The 24,696-nt window shown below is 37.7% G+C and overlaps 2 protein-coding genes across 2 annotated transcripts; one reads left to right on the plus strand and one right to left on the minus strand.

Annotated features, from left to right (window-relative positions):
• The first annotated feature begins 498 nt into the window (after positions 1 to 498).
• LOC146376383 (corticotropin-releasing factor-binding protein-like) lies at positions 499 to 7,598 on the plus strand. Its single transcript, XM_084947157.1, has 7 exons — positions 499 to 648; positions 804 to 891; positions 1,673 to 1,830; positions 2,806 to 3,016; positions 4,275 to 4,429; positions 6,672 to 6,792; positions 7,084 to 7,598. Exons 1-7 carry the CDS (start codon positions 568 to 570, stop codon positions 7,236 to 7,238), a joined length of 969 nt encoding a protein of 322 aa, XP_084803283.1. The 5' UTR covers positions 499 to 567; the 3' UTR covers positions 7,239 to 7,598.
• An 8,195-nt stretch (positions 7,599 to 15,793) lies between these two features.
• Positions 15,794 to 23,857, minus strand: LOC146376384 (creatine kinase U-type, mitochondrial-like). The gene is made up of 10 exons (XM_084946595.1): positions 23,749 to 23,857; positions 20,691 to 20,853; positions 20,183 to 20,381; positions 19,998 to 20,093; positions 19,672 to 19,893; positions 19,474 to 19,559; positions 17,796 to 17,919; positions 17,411 to 17,545; positions 17,166 to 17,291; positions 15,794 to 16,081 (listed from the first exon to the last, which is right to left on the minus strand). Exons 2-10 carry the CDS (start codon positions 20,828 to 20,830, stop codon positions 15,965 to 15,967), a joined length of 1,245 nt encoding a protein of 414 aa, XP_084802721.1. The 5' UTR covers positions 20,831 to 20,853; positions 23,749 to 23,857; the 3' UTR covers positions 15,794 to 15,964.
• Positions 23,858 to 24,696: the final 839 nt, after the last annotated feature.

A 24,696-nucleotide genomic window follows, 5' to 3' on the forward strand; every position in this document is an offset into this window, starting at 1 on the left:
TAACAGATTCCAACCTTACTGAACACAATGAGAGTTTCTGGACAAATGTGTTTCCAGCACCACCATGGCCATCAAAACAGCAAATGAGGGAATATCCTTTGGGAGAAAAAATACGGTTCATCCCTCTTATCAGTGTTCCTGAGACTTGAAGAATCAATATCAACAGTATTTGGCAGTTCAAATATGTCCCACGAGCTATTATTTTTCAATGAAGAGTCACCAAATTGACCACAAAGCACTATGTTAGCCAGTCTACTCAATGTTAAGCTGTGTAGCGATTTTAATAAACACCGACATGTTTCAAGTATTGCATTTCCTCCAATGAATTCATACGCAGTAATTATTAGTTTCTAAACATCTGAATTCCCTAAAACAGCCTTGAATGACCGCTTTTATTCACTCATTATCAAAGTCATTTTTAAGTCCGCACGGCTAAATGTTTGTCACTAACCCTCTGATGTCGGCCTGCCTGCCTGTCTGGGCTGCTATAAAAGCTGCGATCTCACAGGCAGCTCCGTTATTCTCCCCTCAGCTTCGGGACACACTCCTCGAGAGACGCACTTCAGCATGTCGGTGGCTCTGCGCACACAGCTGTTTCTCTTTCTTATCTCCGTTTCATTAAGGATGGGGCTCGCTCGCTACATCGAGGTAAGGTCGCGTTTGTAGTCGAGCAAAGTGGAATTTTTGATCAAGTGAGGCAGTCTGAACTCATGTCTGTCAAGTTTTTATGAGCAGCCCAGAGGTGAAATCTTAGGTTTTCTGTTTGTTTATATTTACTTGTTTGTTTTCCTTCTTCTTTTCAGGACAATGAAGCCTCAGAGGGATTATATTCTTTGCTGAGTTTGGCCCAGAAAAGAGAATCAGAGGATTTTATTTTCCGCCGACCTCTCAGTAAGAACTGCTTAAAAATAGCTTTAAATCACCGAATTATAACAATTCCTGGATTTGAAACAGTAATTGGGTGAATGTTCATTTATGCACCAGTGCCCATTCAGTCACTTAATTAGAAGGCTACTAAAGACGTTAAATAATTAATGCATTAATCCAGGCAAACATTTTTAAATGAAAACTGATGCTGTGCTCTGAGTAACACTTTGACCTCATGAGAAATTATTAAGACTAAACTCAAATCCAGTATGTTTTCTGAACCCAATATATGTGTAATGTATTTTGTATCTGGCTGTGTGTGTGTGTTCATATGTGTGTTTGCCTCCCCTGTATTCTGGGGGTGTATATATTTCATAGTCACTTATGGGGACCAATCCAGTTTGGTCTTTAATCTTTAATTCTACTTTGGTTACTTGGTGTGGTCAGGGTAGGTTTGGGACTGGGCTAAGGTTAGTTAAGGTAAGTTAAAGTTTAAGAGTTAGGCGAAAAGTTGTTATAGTTGGGCTTAGGGACCAACCGTGGCTCAGGAGTTAGCATGGGCTGTCAAGCATTTGGAAGGGCAGTGGTTTGATCCCCAACTCTTCCATTCTACCTGTTGAAGTATCCTGGGGCATGATGCTGAACCCTGAGCTGCCAAAAAAAATGAGTTTGGGTGAATAAGACTTGTAATAAAAAGTGCTTTGGGTGCTCAGCTGGGGAAGAAGAGCTCTAAGTACTAGTCTCCAGAATATTTATATGTATTTTTTGTCTGAAATGGAAAACTGACTGTGTGTGTGGTTTGTAGGATGCTTGGACATGCTGGCCACTGATGGCCTCTTCACCTTTGTGGCATCAAAGCCACAGCTGGCATGTGCAGCTTTCATCATAGCTGAGCCCAGTGAAGTCATCAGTCTGGAGCTGTCTGACGTCAGCATCGACTGCAGCGCTGGAGATTTCATAAAGGTTGGCACACACACTAAAAATAGCCCCCACACATATCCAACCCCTCTTTTAAGTGAAAGGCAGGGACTCCAAGGCTTTTTTTGGTTTAAACTCTGAATTCTATTTCATCTTCTTCCTGTGCGTTTGAAATTAGGCCAAACAGGGTTAAGGCGGCGTTTAAGGGCCAAACACCACACTGGATGCTTTCTGCATTGGTCACATTACCCAGAGCAAGAGTGGGAAGAGAAGGCTTTAGTTCTGAAGCCAAGCCTGCCAGTGCAGATTTCAGTTCATGGCATATGGAAAGGGGGACATTAGAATTTCATAAAGCCTAGGTTTACATGCATGTGATCTAGAAACCAAGAGCAGATTTGTGTAAATATTAGTAGGATTAATGTGCTCAATAAAACAAAACAACACACCTCATTTTAAGAGATGAGATTTACAGAATATTTTTAGAATGAAATTCATGTTGGATTATGCTTGTAATTAAATAATATTCACAGCACAGCAGTGTAGAATGTGCTGTATGGCATGTCGGATTACCCAATAAAACATGATGATTCATGGCTTAAGTTTCATAGAAAACACAAAGATTTGTTTTCACCAACCCACTGGATCAGAATCATTTTTATTTGACCAAGTCTGTGCACACAAACCAGAAATGTGACTCCAGTTCACTTACTGCTCTCAGCATGCCAGAAAGAAACATATAGGGGGAAAAAATCTTGGCAATTAGATTGCTTGTTTCTTTCTGTAAAACCGAATTGGTTTCTTACATAAAGCTGATGAGTTCTCTCTTAGTCATATAGTTAACAGCTTAATTTGGACATGCCAGCTGTCCTTGGCTTCTTCCACATTTTAAAAATTAATGCCTTGTATTTTCAGAAACTGCTTCATGTTTTGTATTTGAAGGTGTGGAATAAGTGTGCTGAAATTAAGTATGTAAAGGCATTAATGTTTGTATTTACTCCATATCATATGTTCCTCTTCAAGATATTTGATGGCTGGGTTTTGAAGGGAGAGAAGTTCCCCAGCAATCAGGACCATCCTTTACCCCTCTACGAGCGCTACACAGACTACTGTTCCTCCACAGCACCAGGAGCCACCAGCCGCTCTTCTCAGAATGTTGCCATGATCTTCTTTCGCATTCACAGCCCTGCTAGTGGCTTCACCCTCGCTGTCAAGAAACTATACAACCCTTTCCGTGAGTCTTGTTATGCATCACTAAGATCAGTTTGTGGCCAAAACATCTAAAACCAAACATAAAACACTTTCAAGTCTTCGTGTAAAAGATTTGTGTTATTTTTTTGTTTTTGTTTTTTTTATATGTCTTGTGAAATGAGGGGTACATTTGTGTGCACGCATGAGTGTACTTCCTGGACATTTGTGCTTGGTCGAGCTTTAATCAAGGCCAAGAGCGAGCGTAACGAATTGAGTGAGAAGGATGCACCTGTTTTCCAGCTGTTTGACAAACACAGCGTTAACATTGTGTCAAGAAACATAACTGTCACCGTCTGGCTGTAAGACAAAGACAAGGAAATAAAGGCTGCAGACAAAAAAAAACCCCAGCAGCTTCAATTAATTATTTATAGGTTAACAGTGGTTTATCCCCTTTTTCACCATTAAGTGCAACCGTCTGCAGTTTAGGCCTTATATATGATCTAATCAAAGTGACAATAAAGCTACCTCACATATTTTTCCATGCAACATAACAGTGTTACTCATTTATTACATAATAAAAGTCAGAGTGTTTCTAGAACATTCCTTAAATCTAAAAGTTTGGCTGGCAAACAGAATGGAGCTAACAGCTATATAAAAGTATGGATAAACAACTGGAATTGTTAACTAGCACCACAGTCTAAAGTTTAGACTGTGGTGCTAGTTAACAATTTCAGTTTATCCACTGTGTTTAGCAAGCTTGCTAAACACAGTGGATAAACTGAATGATATGTATAAATGTTTGATGGAGGAAAAGCAAAAGTAACAATGAACGAATGATCGAAATGGTAAGGTAACCGTTACTGATGGGTAATATTTACCAATGGTAAGCTAGATAGTGACTGTGATAGTGGCTCTTACCAAAAATTGGATGTAAAAGATACAAATACAACATTTAATTGTTTAATTGATTAAGGAATCTCATGAATCTAAGCTTCAAACGTCTCTCTTCACATTTGATTAGCTCGGTTTCTTTACCACAAAAATGTGAAGGGAACAATATGAACAAAGTGGCAACATTTTCAGACTCCCTTTTCCGTAATGCTTTTATGAATTCACTTTTCTTTCTTTCTTTCAGTTCTGTGATCAGAACTAGAATTGGATTTCCTTTCCAGCTTCCACCCTCTGATTCTGTCCTCTTTGTGATGTGAAGTGTCAGTAATGAGTTTCTCAGGTTATGGAGAACTGGAAATGTGAAATCTCTTCTCCTGTCTGTGCATGTGTCGATTTGTTCGTGTGGAAAGCCTGTAACATCATGTCTCAGAGTCCAGAGGGAAGCTTCACCATGGTGATGCCACATCAGCGCAAGAACTGCAGCTTCTCCATCATCTACCCCGTGGAGATCCGACTGACAGAACTCAGCCTGGGGCAGGCCAAAAGCAATGAGCTAAGTCCACAGGTAGATCACACACATGCATACACGCATGCATGTGCCCACAGTCACACACACGATCTTCTTTTCTCTGTGAAATAAATATCTTACTGAGGCCAAATTCTGACACTTTAAATAGACCTTTAGCTTCAGTTGGACATTTTAAACGCATTCAGAGTGTGATATATATTTTTTTATTAAAGCTATTAATAATATTTGCATGTTTGTCTATGTCGTCACACAAATTTTATTAGTACTTGGCAATTTTGATTTTAATTTTATTTTAATTTAATAAAGTTTTGTTTAACTACAGAGATTTATTAATTTCATTTTCCTAACTGTAATGGGGAAATCACTTTAACTGATCGATCAGAGCTCAGTAGGCGTAATTAGCACAAGGATGTCATCTTCCTACATCTAGAGGGAAGCTGATGAACACAGGAAATGAAAAACAAACAGTTATGAGACTGAAACTAAAGTGAAGCCTGGAGCTTGAATGAAGCCTTTCAGTGTAGAATTTCATGTTCTCATTGTGCCAGAGATGACTTTTTTCAGGTATTCAGGCTCAAAAGTATGTTATGGTAGGTTAGGTTAATCCAGTGGTCCTCCAACTGTGTGGAAGACTAAGGGAAAAGGATGTAAACTAAAGTTGGGCATGCCAGAAAAAGTTTGAGAACAACTGGGTTAATTGGTGATTTTATATCATGAATGATGTGATTGGTCCACCGTCTCACTTTGTTAGTCCTATTACAGATGGATGACCATTCTACTCATACCAGAATCTATTAGGATAGTTTCCAATTTTCTGTTGCATTCACCACATGCTGATAATAAACCACAGTCAACTGAAAATATTGTCATTGAAAGTAATCCAGGATTTTGGAGAGTCATCCAAAAACAGTGTTATGTTTGGCAAATTGGCTGCTGAGCCACACTGCCACTGTAAATTACTCTGTGTTCATAAGTCCCACTCCAATAGGTGAAAAAAAAGAAAACAGAAAATAAATCCTCAATGGTAAATGGTCTAATGAGACTAAATGAAAACATCACTGTGGTTAATAGATGGAAGAGTTTGAGCAAACCACTTTAGCTAAACTAAATATTATTCATTGTGTGTAGATTATAATGTTAAACCCTCATACTAAATGTTTATAGATTATCCTCAGTTTTTAATGTTAAATAAGGAAGTCAAAAATAATAAAATAATAACCATAAGTCTAATAAACATTTTTAATAACAGTTTATGAATTTTAGAAAAAAGCTAGCAGGTGAACACAGCAGAGCACTTACCAGTCATATCGAAGTCTTACCCCTGAAATACACCATGTCCTTGACTTTTCATCTGTTACACAGTTTTGTCCGGTAAAGTGCTTCAAATACACAGAGGGTGTAGTTTCCACGGGATCTTTTATTTTGAAAACTGAGCAGATTTTCTGTGACATTCCTGTGCCTGATGTCCTGCCCTCCTCATCTACTCTGTGCAGCTTGACAGAGCCTCTGTTAAATAAACAAACAAATATATAAATACATTACATATAAATACAACAATGCAGAGAAGCTTCTCTGGTGTCTGGTAGAACCAGACGATCACCAGAACGCTAAGCAGAGGCTCCCAGATTACTACAATTTCTACTATAATGACAATTTCATCCACTATTAGATAAGTGAGGTTAACTAACGTTAACAAGAGCTGAAGTGTGTAATGGAAAATGTGTTAATGGGAAAAAAACCCATAAATAAGTAGTACTTATTAATTAATTAATAGTTAGTAATGAGTAGTCATAAAAGCTATTACATGAAATGCAACTCTCTATGAATAAGAGAAGGAGAAAAGTGGTACAAAGCATGCTCATAAAGGTGTAATATAATAAATAATAAAGTAATAAAGTAAAATATTCATTTTTAATTATCTGAAAAACAACATCCTGTCAACTGCTTCTGTTTAAATTCTGAGGAAAACTGTATGTATTCCAAATTCAAATATTACAAAAATCGTTTGTGTAAACATTTTTCAGTCAAATGAAGTCATTTCATTTGAATCCTTTGCAGTATTACTTTTTCATTGTATTACAAGCACCCGCTCAATAGAGTACCATGAAACCCTGGAATCACATCTCCACTTGGTTGGCCTTTTCCAGGTTAACATATAGTACTTTTATTGGTCCAAAGAGCTCCACAGGAAGTTTTAATGGCAGTTTTCTATGTAACAAAGTAAACTCTTTATCTGGACTTCACCATCAAAATATTTTGTTGATCATTTATTTTACAGAGACTGGCGTGGTCTGGCTGCTCAGGGTCAGGTGACTATGTGGAGCTGCTGGGAGGGAATGGGGTGGATACCTCTAAGATGTTCCCTGTGGCCGACCTCTGTTTCTCCCTCAGTGGACTCGGTGAGTCTGTGTCCATCACTGTGTCCAAGAAACACTTTTACTAGTAATTATGATGTGCTGTAAAAGAGTCCTACAAAATAAAAACATCCCACATAGTGAAATATCCAATGCAATTCAAATTTTATGTTTGCATATATTTGCTGTTTTTAGTTGTAAAAATACTGCAATACAGATACAAAGTAAATGTTTTTGCTGCCAATGTAAACAGAGTAAGTAGGGCTGGCTACAGAACAAGAATTCTTGGATGGCAGAGTGTAAAGTATGTGTTTTCCTCTCCTTGTGGCCCTTCAGCCCAGATGAAGATTGGTTGTGATAACTCAGTGGTGAGGCTCGTGTCCAGTGGGAACTATATCAACCGCGTTTCCTTCCAGTACCGACTACTGGAACACAATGAGCTTCCCAAGGCCCGAGAGAACAGTTTGGAAAACTTCTGCACTGTGGAATAAGATGTCACAACACATACGCATATGTACACTTGTGAGCACACACAGTCATTCATCTCTCTGTTAAAAAATACCACTTTAATGAAAGTGTCACATTTAACTAATTGTATTAGTAAGTATTTTGTATTGTATTTGCCAAATATTTTATTAAGCTATTATGTTAGCTTTGATCATAGCCTATTTATTTAAAAAGAATATTCTCCTTAAAGTTATGGGTGATAGTGGATTTTTTTTCCTTTTTAATTATTTGTCATTAAAATTTGTTGTTTGTGGTTTTTAGTTAGTTTGACATCCCTGCTGCCTCTTTTCTTTATATTGCCTCGACGATTTAAGAAATAAATATGAACTGCATGATGAAGCACATTTTCACTGTTTTTGTGAGCAGCTCTCCTTTTCCAGGTCTACTTCGATTTCATTATATAACTGCATATTCCCTCAGGGCTTGCTTTACTGGTATGTTTTGTGGCATCCACCCATTTGACTGATTAACGCTACTTTCTTTAGAGCTGAAGAGAGAAATGCTTTAATCTGGCCAGGCTCTTAATACATACGAGCTACTGCATTTTTATGAGTTTCTGTGAGACTGAATTTAAGTGACGTGAACTTGAATTGCATTTCATTAAATTTAATTCAATTAAATTCAAGTTAATTTATTGTAGCACTGAATCGTGACAGCAGTTGAGAAGTTCCAGTGCACTTTATACTGTGAGGTAAAGACCCTGCAGTATTAGTGAGAAAACACCAACAAGTAAGCACGATCTTGGTGACAGTGGAAAAACTCCTTTTAAGCAAGAAGAAACCAGCAAAACCAGACCAGGTTCACAGAAGGGCAGCCATCTCCTGCAACCACACTATCTGGTGTAGCGGCAAGCCTGGGTCTTTCTGGGTGGAGTTTGCAAGCACCCTCTGTTCCTGCGTGGGTTTTTTCCAGACACAACTTCCTCCCACAGTTGAAAGACATATAAGTTTGCCATAGGTGTGAATATGAGTATGAATGGTTGCCTGCTTCTCTGTGTTAGCTCTGTGATGGACGGGTGGCCCGTTGAGGATATACCCCAAATCTCACACTATGACAGCTGGGAGAGGCTCTACCCCACATCTGGCCCTGAACTGAACGGATGATAGATAAACATAGATGGATGGCACTGATCCTTACAAGTGAAAAATGTATTTCATTAGCATACGCTAATGTACATTATGTCCAAAAGTAAAATGTTCATATTGCTGCACACAGATACACCACCTTATATCAAAACTAAAAAAAACATGAAGTCTAGATGGAATCTTTGCATTTTATTCAGAGATATCCTTGATATACCTTTAAATGACAGCAATTTGAACATGTATGAGCATTTCAGCATTAAGATTATGTTCCTGGCAATCAGTATTAAGCAATGACGCATGCACTTCTTCTATTTTTTATAATCCAATTTGCTCCAGATGCAAACTCTAAAATAGCTTTCATAGTGGTTCGTCAATGCTCATAATTAAAAGGGATTAATACAGACAGCATAGAATTATAACACCACATTTTTCTAAAAGTATGACCACTCTCCGTCACTGACTGTTTAACCCTAATCTCTTGCATACTATAGGCCTACAACTGTGGATCATAACTCTGAATGAATGTGCAGCTCTTAATGGGATTATCCCACAAGCCTCAGCATTCTTATTCCTCTCGACATCCTTCTGAGTGGCTCTCTTTTGATCTTCTCCTTACGTGGAATTAATCTCAAACCTGCTCAGCCGTGATGATTCAATTAACCAGCGGATGTCTTTTTTCGCTCGATCTGTTGCAATTTTCAGCCTTCATTAGAGAATGAAATGCACTTTGGGTGCCATTGAAAGGAAAATAGTCAGATGTTTTGTTTTCTTTCTAGCTTTATGCACACCAGCATCAAATACTCCGTAATGTAATTTTAGTGGCCTATCATCGTGGACTAGAAATGAGTTTGTCAGGCTAATATGTGTCACAAGTCCTTGTGGATGATGTGTGACCCTTTACAGAACGAGGCATGCTTATATTATTATTAACACTGATGTAAGAAAATGAGAGAGTAATGTTTATTTAAGATATTATTTACACGGGACTGGTTAATGAATACACATCAACAAGAAAAATCGGTCACTCCTATTCAGTATCCTCCTCCTTTCCTTCCCTGTCTCAATCTGTTCCCAAAGAGATGCTCTCAACAGTATGTGATTTGTAGCATAACATTGAATTTTTTTCCTATTATAAAGACCCTTTAAAAATATACACACAGACCTAGAAGTGGCACGCTGGGGACTTTATTTGTGTAGCTTGTATCTGTGGGAATAGACTTTTAATGAACTGCTATTTAATCCTGTAAGAGAATATATATAAACATTCTTGTATTTTACATGTGTTTTCAGTGGCAGCAGCAGCAGCTTTGAAAACTAGAAATTCAGTCTTTTTGTACTTAGATAATATTTTACAGTTCTGGCCACTGGCTTGTTGGCTATGATAATAAAACACCAGGCAGGTTGGTGAGCAGTGAACAGTGTCCTCTATCTGTGATGAGTGTTACTCTGGAGGTCATTCAGCAAAATTATGTTTTGTGTTCATCGCTTATTGTTTTGCTAATAATTTACTGCACTTTAACGGAGAGCTCTCATATCACTAATTATTTGAACGATTAAAAAGAAGCTTCATATATTAATTTATATTTATAAAATTTTAAAACATACAAAAATTAACATGATTTCAATTAGCAAAGCTGTTTTTAATAAAACGTTTTGTCTCGTGGTGGAAGTTGGCCGGACTGGCAGCAAATAAACCCCTAATATATATATTTTATGAGACTGATGGAAGGACTGTGAATTAACTTCATTTCACTTCAAGACAAATAAAGGTGATATATTAAACTGATATTGTAACTGTTATCACTGAACACACACACTTACTCACACATGTCTAGTGCAAATCAGTCTACTTCAGATGTTAACAAGAGCAGCTGACCTGCAGAGCAATCATATCCAATACATGCGCTAATTTTTTCACCCACTGCAGTGATTTACTCAACTGTATCAGTTGACTCTCAAAGTTCCATCTGGTATTATTCCTAAAAGACATAATTATGCTGTTTCTACTGCTATATAGCTTTCCATTCATTTGAGAATTTAAGCAGTTATGAGGACCTACAGTGGTGAATATTTTTTTTATATTGTAATATAATATATTTTTGTATTAATCAGCTAACTGATAACATGGTTAGTAAAAGTTAGGGTAAACAAGGAGGTCATACCTTTTCATTATATTTCATTGTATTGTCTGGATACAGCTCATTTTTATGTGTGCTACATCAAACAGTAGCCATTAAAACAAAACTGCAGTTCATGGAGTGGACGATTAAAATAAGTCAGTCCCATTAACTCCCATGTTAAAACATAAAACTGAACTGCTAAGTGAAACTACAACTTCAGCAAAGAAATAGATGGTTTGAACCACTCATACTACTCATTGGTTTTGGTCTTAGCATTCTGAAACTTCAGCAAACTTATTTTGTATGCTGCCATGTTGGTTTTTTGGAGCCAGAAGTTATTTTACATTGATGAAAAGGTGGCCTGCTAATTTATCAGTTAACACTATCAAGCTTAGTTAAGCTATACAGGTACAATATACAGAAAAATTATGGTAAAAAGTATAGGACAAATAAAATTTTAGCATTTTAATCACCAAAACTGAAGCACAAATTTTTGGCATGGTTTAACCCCATAGGAAGCCATGATATTAATCTATTCAAATGCTCCAAAAGGCATGAACAGCACACACATACACACACACACACACACACACACACACACACACACACACACACACACACACACACATGCGCACACAGGCACACGGACATGCACATGCAGACACACTTACACACAGTGAAGATGTCCACTTTAATTACTTTAAGTAGTGGTTGAGTCCTGCCAGACTTTAACTAGCTCCAGCTGCCCAGTTATGCACCTATCTCAGGTATCCAGGTGGATGAGTTATTATAAAATTCCCCCTACAGCAGCGGTCCCCAACCTTTTTTGCGCCACGGACCGGTTTATGCCCGACAATATTTTCACGGACCGGCCTTTAAGGTGTCGCGGATAAATACAACAAAATAAAACTAGTACCAGTACCGAAAAAAGAAGATTTATTCATAACACACGTGAATAGACCCAGAAAAACCGAGCTAACGATAAAAACCATAACAAAATAACGTTGAAAACCGATAAAAACCCTGAAAACCATACATTTCAGACCTGAGCCTCAACTCTCGCGGCCCGGTACCAAACGACTCACGGACCGGTACCGGTCCGAGGCCCGGGGGTTGGGGACCGCTGCCCTACAGGACTGTTATGAGCTTATAGAGCCTAAAACTGTGTGTTTTACCAGGTTTCAAATATGCTTTCTAATGGTGTGAATTTTGACATTTTAACATTGGAGGATTGATGGGGACTGATTGCTGTTTGGACTCAAGTTCCACCTAAAGGAAGGAACTGCAATTTTTGACAGGTCTGCATTGGCTTGTATGTTTGTCCATGAACTTGTCCGTTTGAGTACTGTTAAGGTATGTGCAAAGTTAAAAGTAGGGGTGTTGCTGCTTTGATCTACAGGTGTGTGGACACAGGCAGCGGTAGCCTCATCTAATTGGAGTCACTAATTTGGACTCAAATTATCTGACAAATATAATGTCTTACAGTACAGAGCTTTTTAGAAGTCTGTAGTCCAGTTTTGGTGAGTCTAATTATAGTACTTAATTAGTATCTTACTTCCCAATTAGTTATTGTGCATTACATCCACATGGTTTATAGACACAGCTTGCTTAGTGTTTTAGAGCTGCTATCTTACTGTTCAGTCCTCTTGTCTAAATACGATTATTACTTGTCCCAGAAACCAGTGGATACTGGTTTTGTAGACAACCCTTGGTTTAGTTATCTTTGAACTGTTTTCTGATCTAAAGAAATTTATAAACTTAAATATGTAAGAGTATTTTTCTACTTGTGAATATTTTTCCAAATTTTAACCAAAATCAAAGAATGATTTTCTTGAATCATGAAGATTAGATTTTCCACATAACTACAAGAGGAAGAGTAACATTAGGTGCATGCAAGGCCAAATTCCAGTTTCTTTCCTTTTCACTCTGTATTGGCTCAAGACTGATTGAGAAAAGCATTCTGAACTTTTTTTCATCAATACAGTCATTATGTAATAAATCACTTTGAATAGAGTTTTGTAAGTAATACCCTGCTTGGTGTAAACTTTCTCTTTCAGAACTGCAGAACTGCTCATTTACTGGCTCCACTTTGAGAAATTAGATTTTAATGCACGGCTATAAATATCTAACTAAATAAGTCTGTAAATACTGGAGATCACTAGCTTGCACATTTTGAAGGTAACATTGTGTAATTTTATAAGTGCTACTTTTTTTAACTACAGTGGATTATTATCACATTACATCAGGAGAAATGCAGCACAAAAATAATGCTGAGAGTCAATGCAATGAACAGTTCTTTAAATTAATAATAGAACATATTTATATAAGAAAATGCCAAATACAAGAAGCCAAATGACTGTCATCATAGTTTGCATGTAAAAGCTGATTCACACACTCAATAGATTTGATCATAGTTATATAGTTTCTATGACTCCAATAACTCTGATAATCTCAGGAATCTCAAGAGAGACACCATTTGATTTCTCCTACACTGCCCTCTGCTGCATGGTTTCTATTACTACACAGATAATGAGGCAATGCTATGTACCAGATGGAGAATATGTTGTCTGAATAAACTAGCTGCAATTTTCTTGATGAATGCTTTGTTATTTGGTTTTTCCATCCATCACTTAAGATTTAGATACATTACATTTTTATACAATAAAAAGTCTGAAGAAGATAAAGTTGTTGTTGTTTTAATATAAATAAAAGAAAACAAACATCCGAAATATACAGTATCTGAATCAAACATTAGAGAAACTGCAGAGGTTGTCATCAGAATAATTGCAGATAAACAGAATCAAAATCAAAATCCTCTCAGTAGATCATTTTTAGATTTCAATGGCTTCCTTTTAGCTACAAATACATTTGATTACCAGTGTGTTCTCCTCCATTTTTGAAAAATTTACAAAACTAAAGGAGATTTAAATTTATGAAGGCATGAAAATAAAAATGATGACCTTCAGATGAAGAGTGTAATAATAGCCAATGGCGCTAAAAGCAGAGGCACAAAGACGCCAGTTTGCTTTGCTCCATTACACAGGTCTTCACTACAACATCTGATACCCAAAGAATCAGCTACATTGCACATATCTCTTCTCAAGCACTATTTGGTGATCATATTTTCAGCAACTGTAACAGAGAAAGACAACAAACATGACCTGGCAATTTGTTCAGGTAAAGTTTAAAGTATGCTGTTAGAAAATGCAGACATTAGGGCCCCTCATGGTGTTAACTGAAGCCTACCTAGGATGGTGGAGCAGTAGTCATAACCCTGAGGACAAGTCCATATTCGAGTACAGCTGCCAGGATTTGCACCCCAGCAGGTGTAACACATTAATCCATATACTGAAGGCAAACAAAAATAGTTTACAAAGACTGAGAAAAAATGAAAAAAAAAAGAATAAATAAATGGATGCTGGTCATAAATACTCTTACCTGGTGCCAGTATCATACAGAAGGAAGCAACAGACACAAACAGCCTCACTGTGGGTCTTTGATCAAATGTGCAAGCACAGAGAACTGGAAACCTTTCAGACTTTTGGTGTCAAATGAAACTTCTCCACTGTTTTGCGCATTATATCGTTTCAAAATGCATTGTTTTGTACCAGCAACTTTTTATGTCTGGGTACTTGACTTGTCTTTTTTTAATGTTGGTCTTTATTGTAAATGTTGCTCTCTACAATTCCACCAATTCATCATCAACCCATTTTCCAGGAATTCCAGTGCTGATAAGAATTTAATTATCCTGAGTGAAACCATACATTTGTCTGGTGTTTGTGCAGTACATACCAAAACACTTAAGTGAAGTGATTGAAGCTGCCACACCCAAACACTTTAATTTCTAATGAATTAGAGTTGAAACAGGAAATTTAAAAAGTCTGCAATGACGTTAATAGCACTGTAGGTTAGACACAACACAAGTGCACTCATGATACCTGCCGGTCTGTGTGTGGCAATTGGCACTCCCTCCAAGAGAGACCAGCTTTAGCATCCATCAAATAAATTCTAGCTTAATTCAAACTGTAACAATGGCACCAACAGTTCTCTTCTAGCACAACAGTCACACACACACACACACACACACACACACACACACATACAGGGTCTGAGCTTGTTGGTCTATAATAGCATTAATAGATCTGCGTCATTAATCTGCTCCCAGAAAAGGAAGTCTCTCAGAGCATCACAATTTAAAGAGACAACTCACCCAAAAAATTCAATCAATCACTTTGGCAGTATGCCTTTAATTATAACATATAATCGCTCCTTCATCACGCCAAAAGATTCCAAAAAAGTTGAAACTGTCAATATATGGCATAAATCAGCTCACCTCTGTTTGGCCTGTCTGCTCTGTCCAGCCATCACTAATGAGCTTGGCCTTTTACTCCTGGATTAAAGGCCTTGTGTAGGAGGCATTTGAGAGGTTGAGGTTAGAATGTCGCGCTAACTTCAGCATGTCATTCCTTTTTATTCTCATTCATTCTGTTTGTTTTATTCCAGACATATTTTTATTTCTTGTTTATAGACAGAAACAAGTCTAGTCATCAGAGCGATGTGGACTCAGCGCTGTAAGAATAATAAAGTCTTCTTTGTGAGTTAAAGCTCAGGACAAGTAGGGTTCAGCACTTAATTATAGAGCTGTAAAGGTCATGACATTATTGCCCAATATAGCTCGTTCTTATTGAGTCAGCCAGCCACAACAGACAATGCTCCTCTTTCCCTTGTGTCTGGAAAAGAGAAGGAACTAGCAGAACGCTGGGCGGTCAAGTGTGAGCATTAACAATATTTTATAGTGCTGTGAGTTATACTTTAATCATTGTAACTCTCTTGTTTCTCTCTCTCTCTTTTTTTGTATTTGTGGCATTTTAGCTTTATAGTTAAGAAATTAGGAGCATGTCTTATTACATTATAGATACATATATATGATATTAATAAGATGTGATTAACAAACACCAATAATCTTCAGATATAACAATAAAAGTATTGAATTAATGTATAAAAAGTGCTATTTTATTGCTGTTTTCAGAGCAGGTTTGCTTGTTTCAGTTACGTTTTTATTGTTTGTAAATGTTTACTTTTAATATAGTTTTTATTAGCATCAGTTTTGGTGTTAGACTTTTTAATTGCTGTTATATGGAGTGCATATTACAAAGGCAAGCTCTCAGAAAGTCAGTACAGGCAAAAGAAGTAAATTAAGCTCTCTGAAACTGAATGGAGTCAAACTATAAACAATGCTGAGTAAATTATTTTCCTTTGTTCACAAGTTACCTTTTTTGCAGTTACTGTCTAAAAGGCTGTTAATACCACCAAAGTTGTAAAAGCACCAACCAGTAACACAAAACTTAATTCATCATTGGAGTTTATTAGTTTTAGAAGTCATGTACATGTAATGAATTTATTTTGCATGTCAGTTAGTACAGTGTTATACATGCAATAAACATTAGTTAAATGATCAGTGATCGGAGGACGCCCACCGCTCAGGATTCCCAGTCGAGGTGATTCTTACTTCCTGAACTGAGGAACCGGGGACGGGATCTTGATGTCCTGCCCCCTCTCCAGCCTCTTCTCACATTCAATAAGGTAGTTAACACCATCAATCACTAACTGCACCAGCTCAACCTGTGAATGCAACATAGCCAGTGTCAACAATATTTTATTATGAGCATGTACAAAGTTATTATAAAGGTTGCCTTTAACTGTAACTCAGCGGTTCATCGCTACATGTATCTGATCCTGAAACTCTATTGGATATAATTGAATGTTACAAGTACTGATATCAAAGAGTAGCTCTTTTCACAAGTTGAAAGACATGAAATAAATGAAATAGTTTTTTGTTATTTGGTTGGATAAAAAAAAAACATAAAGCATTTATTTTTTAAATCAGTCCTTTTTAACTGATTCCATATAACATATGGCGAGAGTCTGGAGTTACAAACACAATCATAGTATTTATTTGTTGACCTTTAAACTAGTTCTAACTTATTAAGTGAAATACCAGAAAAACAACACCACCAATGTATGTACTTGTGAGGCTATAATTTGTGTACACTGCATACAAGAAATAAGAAATGAAAGCATTGCAATATTAAGCTGAGCTGGATCAAACAAACAAAGTTTGTGATGGCGTTAATATCAAACAAACAAAATAAAATGGATCTTAGCTTTTTCTTGAACTTTTTCTTGAAGTTCAGCTAAGATACTGTGTGTTTTGTTGATTGCCATTCTTTGCTATTAACCCCTCCAACACCAGTACACACCTGGTTAGCATTAACTGTACTGCAAAGGCTCATGTGACGCTCTGGCAAATTTAACTTAAACCTTTACACTTGTGCCTCCTGAGATTACCCTCGTCAGGCAGGGGCTTCCCCTGAGGCCATTTACAAACTTTGCCCCGTTTGGCCCAAATGGAAGTAACCACAGCACCCCACTATATCCCTGACCTTAAACACTAAGGTCCTTTCACAGCATTTGCCAAAGCCTGCAAAGACATTCTGCTCAGGAAAAAGCAGCCATTCAACCTTCACTGGCACACCCCTGCCTGGATTACAGATTAAAGAACAGCATGGGGTACAGTTATTCAAAGCTTACACCTGTTGTGCTACAAATGTCTGCTCTCCTCCATCTGACTCTGTTTCTCTCTGCCTGCTGTTCACTTTTGAGCTTTACTTTCTTTAGCTGTTGTCTTCATTCCCTGAGGATTTACCTCTGACTTGCCCAGACGGTCAAGGTTAGAGATGTCAAAGGTATCTCCGGTAGCGGCTGTGTCAACACCTCCCGTGCCTCTCTTCTGTAGTCTCAGATTATCCAGGATCTTTTTGAAGCGAGCATCCTAGATCATAAACACCAAACAAATTCAAGTTACTGTCAGATAGAAGAAGAATACGTGACATCATGTGTATGTGTTTGCAGTTAACGTGAGATGAACTGTCATTATGATTCATGAATTACCTTACTGAGGAGGGGCAGACGAATATGCACACCAGCCCGGAGTCCCGTGCCAAGATTTGAGGGGCAGGTGAGGATATAGCCCAGACGCTCATTCCACATGAACTCCCATCCTCTCTCCTGAATTAGATGCTCAACCTAGAAGTTAAAAAAAAAATTCTAATAATGTTTACTTTTTGGATCTCTGAACTAAAATCTTAGATCTGAATTAATCTGAGTCTTTGTTTCTTGATTTTTGGTCACTCTACTATAGATTAGTTTATAGACTCACAGTCTTGTAGGCAAAAATGACAAAAAGACAGTGATAAATTGAATTGATGGATAAACATTTAACTTGAAAAATTCACACTGGACCAACAATAACTCAAAGATAAAGAGATGTGCATACCTGCTTCAGCCCTCTGCAGAATCTTTCAAACACTCTTTTCATGTTTCCTCCCTTCTCCATGGATATGACCCTTGTGTGATCCTCTTCATTGATCCAGATCAAGAAGTTCTTCTCATTGTTGTGCCTGAGTGTCAAGAAGAAAGGATTAAACTCCAGTTCAAAACTATATTTATATTTTCTTGTTAAGACACCAGGGCATATAAGTGAATCGGTTTCAGTCACATTCAACATAAGAACAATTAAAAAAGCATATGTGAGGGAGAAAAATGGCATTCTTAAAAAAGGAAATGGTGTTAAGGTTTGTAAAGGACGAGGAGAGATGTAAGTAAAGATGCTTTGAGTTTTAAAAAAAAAAGTGATCTGAAAAGCATAATATGGTATTAAGTCTCGACTTTAAGTGACTGATTTTGATTTTATTGGAGCTACAAGTACAGGTCTAAGAATACTAACAAAGATGTATTATGAACTTTATGTTTATGAATGAAAAAAAATCCTGGAAAAAGAGTAGCAGAAATAAGGTGGCAAGATGGAAAATTTACACATTAAAAAAATCAGCCAATACTAGAACTTATGCTACCAGAAAGCTGACATTTCATTCACTGGAGCCAAACTATAATTAATTGAATAGTTAAAATAGATGACACAGACTGACTTATTTTAATCATTTGTTCATAACAGACTTAATAAATAAATAAAAATTCAGTGTCTGCGTTGGGTTTTTTAAGTAAATCTCTTACTTCCTTAAAACTAAAGTGGTGCCTTTTACTATTTATATCATTTTTATTCTTTGATTTATCAAAAAGTTACACTGTCTCGCTTACCACTATTTTTCTCTTTTAGCTAATTCTTTCTCTTAGATATATCTTCTTTAGTTTTCTCTTATTTTCTTTGATGGATTACTTGCTTCTCATTGATTTTCTGCAATAAATGTTAAGTGTTTTATGTATGTTGTAACTAAAAAATTATTTACTAAAAGAGATATGACAGGATAACATCACATATCATGTGTCCAGTGTTTGATCATAGTGTACTGATGGAGCCTCTCTCTCACTGGTTCACTCCTAAAATGCATAAATAATTATATAATCACTGACATTTTATATTGTATTATCTCTGGGAAATTACATAATATTACTTAAAATCCTTTGCTTTCCTCGGGATATTATCCCTTAAAAGTAAGCTATACGCTTTTGTCAGAATTTGGCGATTTTCTTAAAGTGATAGCTAATACCTAATGGTGCCTGATGTTAGACAATATCACCAAATCAAACTGTTATAATTAACAAAGTGGTACGTCAGCAAATAACATGTAGAAATCAGTGATGAAAAGAATTTAGAATTGCAATGCATGTGTGGTTGGTTGAGATTTTAGCTCAGCTCCAGGGGGGATGTGGGGCAGAGTGTTGTGGGAATAGTTTAGTTTGAGTAACTGGGACACCTGTTGTGCATTCTCTAATCAACTTGTCCTCTTGAAGAGCACACAGACACCGAGAAGCTGCAGGAAGCAAACTGAGTTATCAGTAATGCAGAGTGCACCCTGGAAGCTGGACGTGTCCAACATGTGGATACTATTCTTCAGTAAATCTCTAACTCGAATATCTCCAAAATCTAGATTTCTAGGTCACTGAGCTACAAAACCACTATATTCCTTCTAGTCTGACTGTACTCCTAGTCTTACCAGATCCCACGAGCATCAGGCCAATCTCTGGCCATCCCAGCTGCCGTGAGCAGAGGTGACACAGGCTTATCAAACAGGAAGTGCTCCTGATTGGCCAGTATGGGGACACAGGAATCACGGGGACATTAGATAGCAAAAGAAATCAAGACAAAAAGAAAAATAAACCTTGCTTCTAAAAATGTGTAAATCTTCACTAACATCAATAAGCTGTTGCTGCTCTCTTTCAGTCATATCTCCCAAGCTGTAGTATCGACCAGAAAGGTCTCCCTTCAGGCCAGCCAGAGCCGTCACAACCACACGCTCCACTTCACGGCGCTCAGAGCGCGTGCATGCAGGGGGGAGACTCAGTCCACGGATGCTGCGACCGGTACGAACACGAGATGACAACACGTAGCGCTCATCAAAAAATCCTGAGGTGATCTGAGGACGACAAAGCTTTAGGTTATGTTAGGCATGTAAGAGTTGATACACGGACTCATGGATGCTCAAGATGATGTGATGCAGAGAACAGAAGAAAGTATAACCTTGGAAGCGTCCAGGTCAGTCGGGTGCTTCATTGTACGAGGGTCATAGCCATTGTGTCTATCCTTAATAACAGGGTCAAAAAGCTCAGCAAACACCTGATTAAAATAAAAATGAATCAAACATATAATTTCCCATTTTATTCGGATGGAAGCCACATCAACATGGTGCAAATCTGAACGCATACCTCATAGGTCTCCTCATCCCCAGCCACCATTCCCACAGTCTTAATAAAGGGGTGTCCAGGGTTGTCCACTCCAGTCTGGATGCACTGGTCCAGGGTCCAGTTGTTAGGTGTTGTCTTATCACTCAGACGTGCATAGATCCCTGGGGTCAAGGCCGAGGCCATGCAGTTGTTGTGCTTCCTCAGGTCAGGGAAATCAGCACTGTAAAAAGTTAGCAAGATCAAAATCAATGTTTATACAAATAAATAATTTTCATAGCCAGGCTTGTAACCATCTAAATATTGTTTGAAATAAATTACTTGTCGTGATGCTTTGGTTGTATTGGGGAAAAACAGTCTTTTTGCTATCTGCTTTTCTGCTATAATTCAAAGAAAGTTTTGCCAAGCGATCCTGCAATGTAGGCCTGGATTCATGCAATAACTTGATTGACCAGTTAGCTAGACAACTCTCAGTTTGATGTCCCTTCACTTTATGGCACCAATACACACATATACACTCATTTTCAAGTACCTGGGTGGATAGAGCCTTCTCCTCTCAGCAGCTTCCATGTTGTCACTGAGTAGGTATCCGGATGTCAGCGTGCCAGCTCCCATGGCCAACATCACTGCCGTGTTACGGCCAGAAATCACACGGGTGAAAGAGCTTGCCATGCTTGTGAGGTCTCAGTTGTTATCTGGTAAAAGTGCAGATGACAAAGGTTACTCTTTGAGAACTTCTAAATTGTAATTTATTGGCCCTGGATAGTAAAATTCCAATTTTCAGTCTGGCGGATTAAGAAACGTGAAGTTGTGTTTGTGCAGGAATGTACTGCAGTTGAGTATTAAAATCCATAATGAATGTTATGTAATGGTTACAATCTCACTGGACTGTTTCAGGCCATGTCTTTCATGCACTACCGTACAGCACGCTGAGTTTCTCGTTTAACGAATAGTGATGTGTCGGTCGCGAACGAAACGGCTCTTAGAGCCTCCTCTTTGAAGTGAACGACGCGAGCCGTGGTTTTTTTTTTCTTTCTCTCACCCTCTCTCTCGCACTTTTTTTTCGCTTCACTCCGCATGCGAGCCTTGTGCTTTGCGCTGGGAAGAGGGGGGAGGGGCAGTAGTTACACTCGCAGTAGCACAGGAACAGAGCGGGAGGGAGAGAGAATGAGAAAGAGAGCCAGGGACAACAACGTCACATTAGAAAGGTATAGTGATCACCCACAACTATTTTCAGTTGCGGATGATAAAGGATTCAGAAAGTTTATTCATGCAGACCCATATGTGCATCATCTTTTTGTTTTCATATTTTAATTTATATTTTATTGTGTTGTGGTTTGCAGTGTTTTGTATTGTTTCACTTTAAATTTGTTTAAAAGGAAAACGCTGAAAATTTAAATAGTTAAAAGTTGAAATGTAAACAGGTGGTTTTTGTATTATATGATTTATTTATTACATTTTATGTGGGGTGAATAAATAAAAGTATATTTACGGTGGCCCCTAGAGACAAAGCACGTACAAACTCCGAAGCACGTAAAAAACACAACAGAAGTGCTCCAGGATGCTAGGGGCAGTGTTGAGCTTTTGTTACCTAGTGGCTACACAAGCCAGGAAGTACCAAGGACTGGATTTGGTGTGTGGTAGTAACAGGTAAATGAACTTTTTTTTTTAAATTATTTGAATATATATGAGTGACTGTGTATAAATACACAAACAATACACATATGCTTTCAATTGTGTAATTTAAGTGATCTAGGTAGCTCTCTTTTGGAAGTTCAGTTAACGCTAGAAATGTGTTTTGGAGTTTGTACGTGCTTTGTCTCTAGGGGCCACCGTATATATTTATATATATGTTTATATATAAACATATATAAATAAAACCACATGGTTTTTTTTTAGATTAGTAATTCCTTCTGTGCATAATTTCATATTGTTGTTAATAATAAATTAATTAAAGCAACAAAACAACCTGAAGAGCCGGTTGGGAGCCGAAAGAGCCGGATCTTTTTAGCGAGTCGAGCCGAAAGAGCCGGTTCTCTAAAAAGAGCCGGAAATCCCATCACTATTAACGAAAGCTGAACTTTACAGGCATCCTTCCTGAAGGTCACAGGTGGCATTCAGGGAAAGCGGATAATTGGGAATCAGATTGTTAAACCAGACAGCACTGAGAGGAGAGCAGAAAAAGTAGTTACCTCCACAGCTGAGCAGAATATTTGCTTTAATAATTTGTACAAGTCTGTGCTGCAGACTGAAGCTCGTCGTATTTTTCTGCATGCTGTCATAAAGTTCAACAATCTCTTAAAGTTTACATATTAAATTAAGACGTCTTAACACATATTCGCTTTTTGTGAGTACATACTCAGACAAAACCACTAATAGCCTTAAGCTATGAACTGCTTAAGTAACAGATACGCCTGCAGTCTGTGCGATGGGATTACTGGTGAAGCACACAGCAGCCTTCTGATTGGTCACCCGAAGAAAGTCACCAGCTCAGGTGATCAGGTGATTTGTGATTGGGTGCCTTGACCATATTAATAATTGCCTAATAATGTTTTTTGTAGTTGGTTGCAAGACTCCTCAGTCTGTTAATCAGAGCTTGCAAAGAAGCACAGTTTATTTTATTTTTATGTATTTTTTAAGATACTTTAAATTAAAAATATGATGGGTTAAAAATTATTTATAGCATTATATATATACAACATATATTAACATGATATTAGAGAACTAGATTTGATATTACTGTATTGTTGTAGATTACCTATATTACAAAAGTGAATTTCTTTTCTTGTCTGAAATTAGGAGTCACAAATCATATCATTTTCTCTCTCTCACGCACACAGACTGATAGTAAGTTAGTGAAGTTAAGCTAAACTGCCAGCTTAGAGTTCGGATCATCCGTGGAAAACACGTGATTCTTTCTCAAACAGGCCAAGCTTGCACAGGACAAACAGAAGAAAACATATAGAAAGAAACCAGACATTCTTCAAGAAACCCAAGAAAGAAGAAAGACCAAGAAGTGGAGTAAAGGTCTTTAAGGCCACGTTAAAGTCAAGGAGAAAAGTTGGATTAAAGGGATTTCTCTCAGGGAGTGAGTAGTAATTAGAGTGGGAGGCACCTGCACCTTTTGACCCTTGATAAAGACATACTGCTAGGCCTACAAAAAAATTTTTAAATAAAGAAATATAAAGTAAATGTAGGTGCAGGAGACACTGCTGGCTGTTTGACAAAGAATAACATTTAAGGAGAATAGTAGTTAGCAGATGGCTGGGAATAGAGGGCAGCTTAAGTGGTCTTAATGCAAGTGGCTGTGTGTAGACTATACTGTGTGGTGTAAATAATAATTTAAGGAAAAAGGATTGGAATTACAAAGATAATCAAAGTATTTATATCATAGAATAATAAAAATACATCAAAACTGTATCAAACTGAACTGAAAAAAAATCATGTGATCCATGAAAAGGTCTGTTAGTGAATGTGAAAGCTACTGCACTTTTCCAAGTGAGGTGCATGAGCAAACAGGAAACAATAATGAGGAAAGGAGCTGAAAAAAATTCATAATGTGAATTCTGGAGGCAGAATCAATTACTTACCTTTTGATAGCTGAAGAGTGGAGGTAGCAGAAGATCCTGCAGCTCAGTCCAACGAAGCTCAACCTGCAGAGTGAGAGCAGACAGAAGAACAGGGATGGGATCAGAGGAAGACGGGGCCACTGGCTCAGGATTAGCCTCTCACTAGGCAACAGACTGAAAATCCTCTTTCTGCTGTCAGTCATCGTGTCTGTCTGCCTGCCTCTTTACACCAGCCATGGGTGCTTTCACGTATACATAAAAACTCACCTAGTCTTCCATACAAAGCTGCAAGTTGCACCATCCCTCACGCACATGAATAACAAATGCAGGCTAATCAATCAGCTGTAGTCTGCTTCTGCTGAAATATAGCTGTCAGGTTGCTGTATACATTTAATATACAATCAAAATAATTTTCTTTGGAGTTTTTGTTAATCACATTTACTATTGTTGTTATAAATGTGTTCATTCTGGCACTGAAAGGCATGTTTGCCACTTGTAAGACAAAGTACAAAAGGAATATTTAGCCTATAGGACTGATTTAAAACTGGGGCACGGACATTTCACCTGTGTGGTTGGATATCTGCACGTCCTCAAAATGCTCTAGCATTTCAGTGGTGCTCACTGGCGTTTTGCATTACTTAGTTTAAAGTCCAGCTTTGTTGTTGTTATTTTACGTGTGGCAAACGCAAACGTTTGCCATTGTACAATAAAAGTACTTGGATGACTTAATCAAATACACGGTCAAAGACCCATTTCTGTTAAACCTTTTAGACTACATATTCATCATTACATAGCGATTGTCTCTCCAAATTCAGTTCCCTTCTCTTTCGGCATTACAAATTGTCACAGTGTTGTCATTAACTTCAACTGTCATCCATCTGTCTCTCAAAAACAGGAGTTGTGTTGGTTGATCTGCTATAAAATGCCCGCTGAGAGACAACTGCTTACAACCTAAAGCTGCTGCCCTCC

This window comes from Perissodus microlepis, chromosome 12, assembly GCF_051167445.1.
Source record: "Perissodus microlepis isolate ML-2025 ecotype Zambia chromosome 12, ASM5116744v1, whole genome shotgun sequence".
Classification (NCBI taxonomy): domain Eukaryota; kingdom Metazoa; phylum Chordata; class Actinopteri; order Cichliformes; family Cichlidae; genus Perissodus; species Perissodus microlepis.

Coding starts and splice junctions, on each gene's coding strand:
- LOC146376383 (XM_084947157.1), top strand. CDS start 568: ATGTCGGTGGCTCTGCGCACACAGCTGTTTCTCTTTCTTATCTCCGTT. Junction 3,017..4,274: donor GAAACTATACAACCCTTTCC/GTGAGTCTTGTT, acceptor TCGTGTGGAAAG/CCTGTAACATCATGTCTCAG. Junction 6,793..7,083: donor TTTCTCCCTCAGTGGACTCG/GTGAGTCTGTGT, acceptor GTGGCCCTTCAG/CCCAGATGAAGATTGGTTGT.
- LOC146376384 (XM_084946595.1), bottom strand. CDS start 20,830: ATGGCAAGCTCTTTCACCCGTGTGATTTCTGGCCGTAACACGGCAGTG. Junction 20,094..20,182: donor GGGATGAGGAGACCTATGAG/GTATGCGTTCAG, acceptor TATTTTAATCAG/GTGTTTGCTGAGCTTTTTGA. Junction 17,292..17,410: donor GTCTGCCCCTCCTCAGTAAG/GTAATTCATGAA, acceptor TTTATGATCTAG/GATGCTCGCTTCAAAAAGAT.